Below are 1,749 nucleotides of genomic sequence, written 5' to 3'. Positions count from 1 at the left end.
GATGAGGCCGACGGTGTCCGCCAGCCCGAAGGTGATGTCCTGAGGGGAGCTGGGAGAAGAGAGCAGGGGGGTGAGACCTGCAGCACCTGCTAGGGCACAGGGCCCAGGGGGATGGGGTCCCACGCAGCGGGGCCGGGCTGCATCGCTCACCGGTTCAGAACCACCACCACCACAGCCCCATCGGGCCGCAGGAACGCTGTGTACTCCAGTGCTGTCTTCTTGGACTCTTTGGAGGCGGTGAGCCCCACGCGCTGGGAGCCCTCGGGGATGAATTTACTGAACAGACAAACAAGAAGCAACCCCAGGGAGGGAGTCAGACGCCAGGAGAGCTCCTCGCAAGCCAAACTTGCCTTGCTCCTCTCAGGACAAGCTGCTGCTGGAGCCCAGGCAGCTCAGCACGTGTTGTGGGCCCCAACCCACCTGAAGTGCCCCATGTGGTAGAACATGGGCTGCTTGTAGAAGATGCCTTCGCTGCTGTCCACGATGACGGGGCTGTCCACATAGTTCTTGACCCAGTTGGGACCCCCCTCCAGATCCAGGGCCAGATTCCAGTCAGTCCAGCCGGCCACAAAATGGTTCAGATTCTGCAACAGGATAGCTCAGATGCCTGCCCAAGGAGCGGGAGGCTGAGGGAAGAGGGAGCACACTGGCAGCCCTCCCCAGGGCCGAGCGCACAGGGAGACACAGGGCCCTCACCGTCAGGATGCTGTGGCTGTACTGGTTCCCCCGCTCCCAGCAGCCCAGGATCACATCCCGCTCCCAGAAATGGGCCCCAATGGACGCCTCCGTGGCCAGGATAAAGTAGTCAGGGAAGAGCTCATGAGTGGGCAACACTGTGTCCTGTATGGGGCCAATGAAGTCCAGGTACCAGTGGATGCCGATGCCGTGGACGTAGTGAGCTGCCTTCTCATCCTCCAGGACCTGGCAGAGAGACGAATCAGTCCCACGGGGCAGAGCCAGAGGCCCAGCCCTCCACAGGACGAAGCAGCCAAGCGCCCCAGAGGGACAGGGGCTCTGCTCCGGGCCACCATGCTGGCACATCCCCTGCCATGCTCACCACTTTGGCCCAGTGCGGGAGGTGCAGCCGGTTGTCGTCCAGGATGATGAGCTGGATGTGGCGGTGGGAGCTGTTGGCCAGCGCTGGGCCCAGGTCCTGAGCAATGAAGTCCCGCTGCTGCTCGGCCGTGAAGCCCAGGCACTGGAAGGGGTAGTTGTTGATCAGCCCGGCCGTGGGCTCGTTCTCTGCTGTCACCGCCCAGAAGGTCAGGTTGTGCTTGGCGTATTCATCCAGGAACCTGGTGTGGGGTAGATGGTGAACGGCCCCGTTGCACCTGTGCCGGCCCCAGCTCCAGGCACGGCATCCCCGGCACCCACCGCGCTCCCGTGACCCCTCACCGGATGAAGTACTTGGCCCAGGCCCTGTGGTACTTGTCCCCGGGGCTGCCCTTCAGTGTTCCCCTCCCTGTCATCGCTCCATTCGTCTTCATCCAGACCGGGGAGGTCCAGGGGCTGGCATACAGCGACAGCGGCCGCTTGGCCACTGCCTGAGCTGCTTGGAGGATGGGGATCTAGGGACAAATGGGGTGGCACAGAGCTCTCCGGGTCTGTCCCAGCACTGGCAGTGCAGGCAGCAGGAGGAGTCATCTCCCTCCCCAGAGGTGGGAAGGTGCTCCCTTTTCCCATCCCATCCCATCCCATCCCATCCCACCCAGGTGTCAGAATGAATCCTCTTCCTCCCCACTGGAAGTG

The 1,749-nt window shown here is 63.1% G+C and overlaps 1 protein-coding gene across 3 annotated transcripts in view; it reads right to left on the bottom strand.

Moving 5' to 3' along the window:
* The window catches only part of LOC103611275 (glucosylceramidase), a 19,614-nt gene that overhangs the window by 15,714 nt on the left and 2,151 nt on the right, over positions 1–1,749 (bottom strand). For 2 of the 3 annotated variants that reach the window (XM_017727893.1, XM_017727891.1), the window contains exons 6-8: positions 1,396–1,568; positions 1,058–1,295; positions 697–921 (exon numbers count right to left, since the gene is read on the bottom strand). In XM_017727893.1, coding sequence (XP_017583382.1) covers positions 697–921; positions 1,058–1,295; positions 1,396–1,568 — 636 coding nt within the window. Of the gene's footprint in view, positions 1–420; positions 585–696; positions 922–1,057; positions 1,296–1,395; positions 1,569–1,749 lie in introns of all 3 variants that reach the window. The other variant, XM_017727892.1, reaches the window with a different exon arrangement.

The sequence above is a fragment of the Corvus brachyrhynchos genome, unplaced genomic scaffold (assembly GCF_000691975.1).
Source record: "Corvus brachyrhynchos isolate BGI_N302 unplaced genomic scaffold, ASM69197v1 scaffold122, whole genome shotgun sequence".
Classification (NCBI taxonomy): domain Eukaryota; kingdom Metazoa; phylum Chordata; class Aves; order Passeriformes; family Corvidae; genus Corvus; species Corvus brachyrhynchos.
The sequence above is the reverse complement of the archived record's forward strand: the minus strand, read 5'-3'. Positions and strand labels throughout refer to the sequence as shown.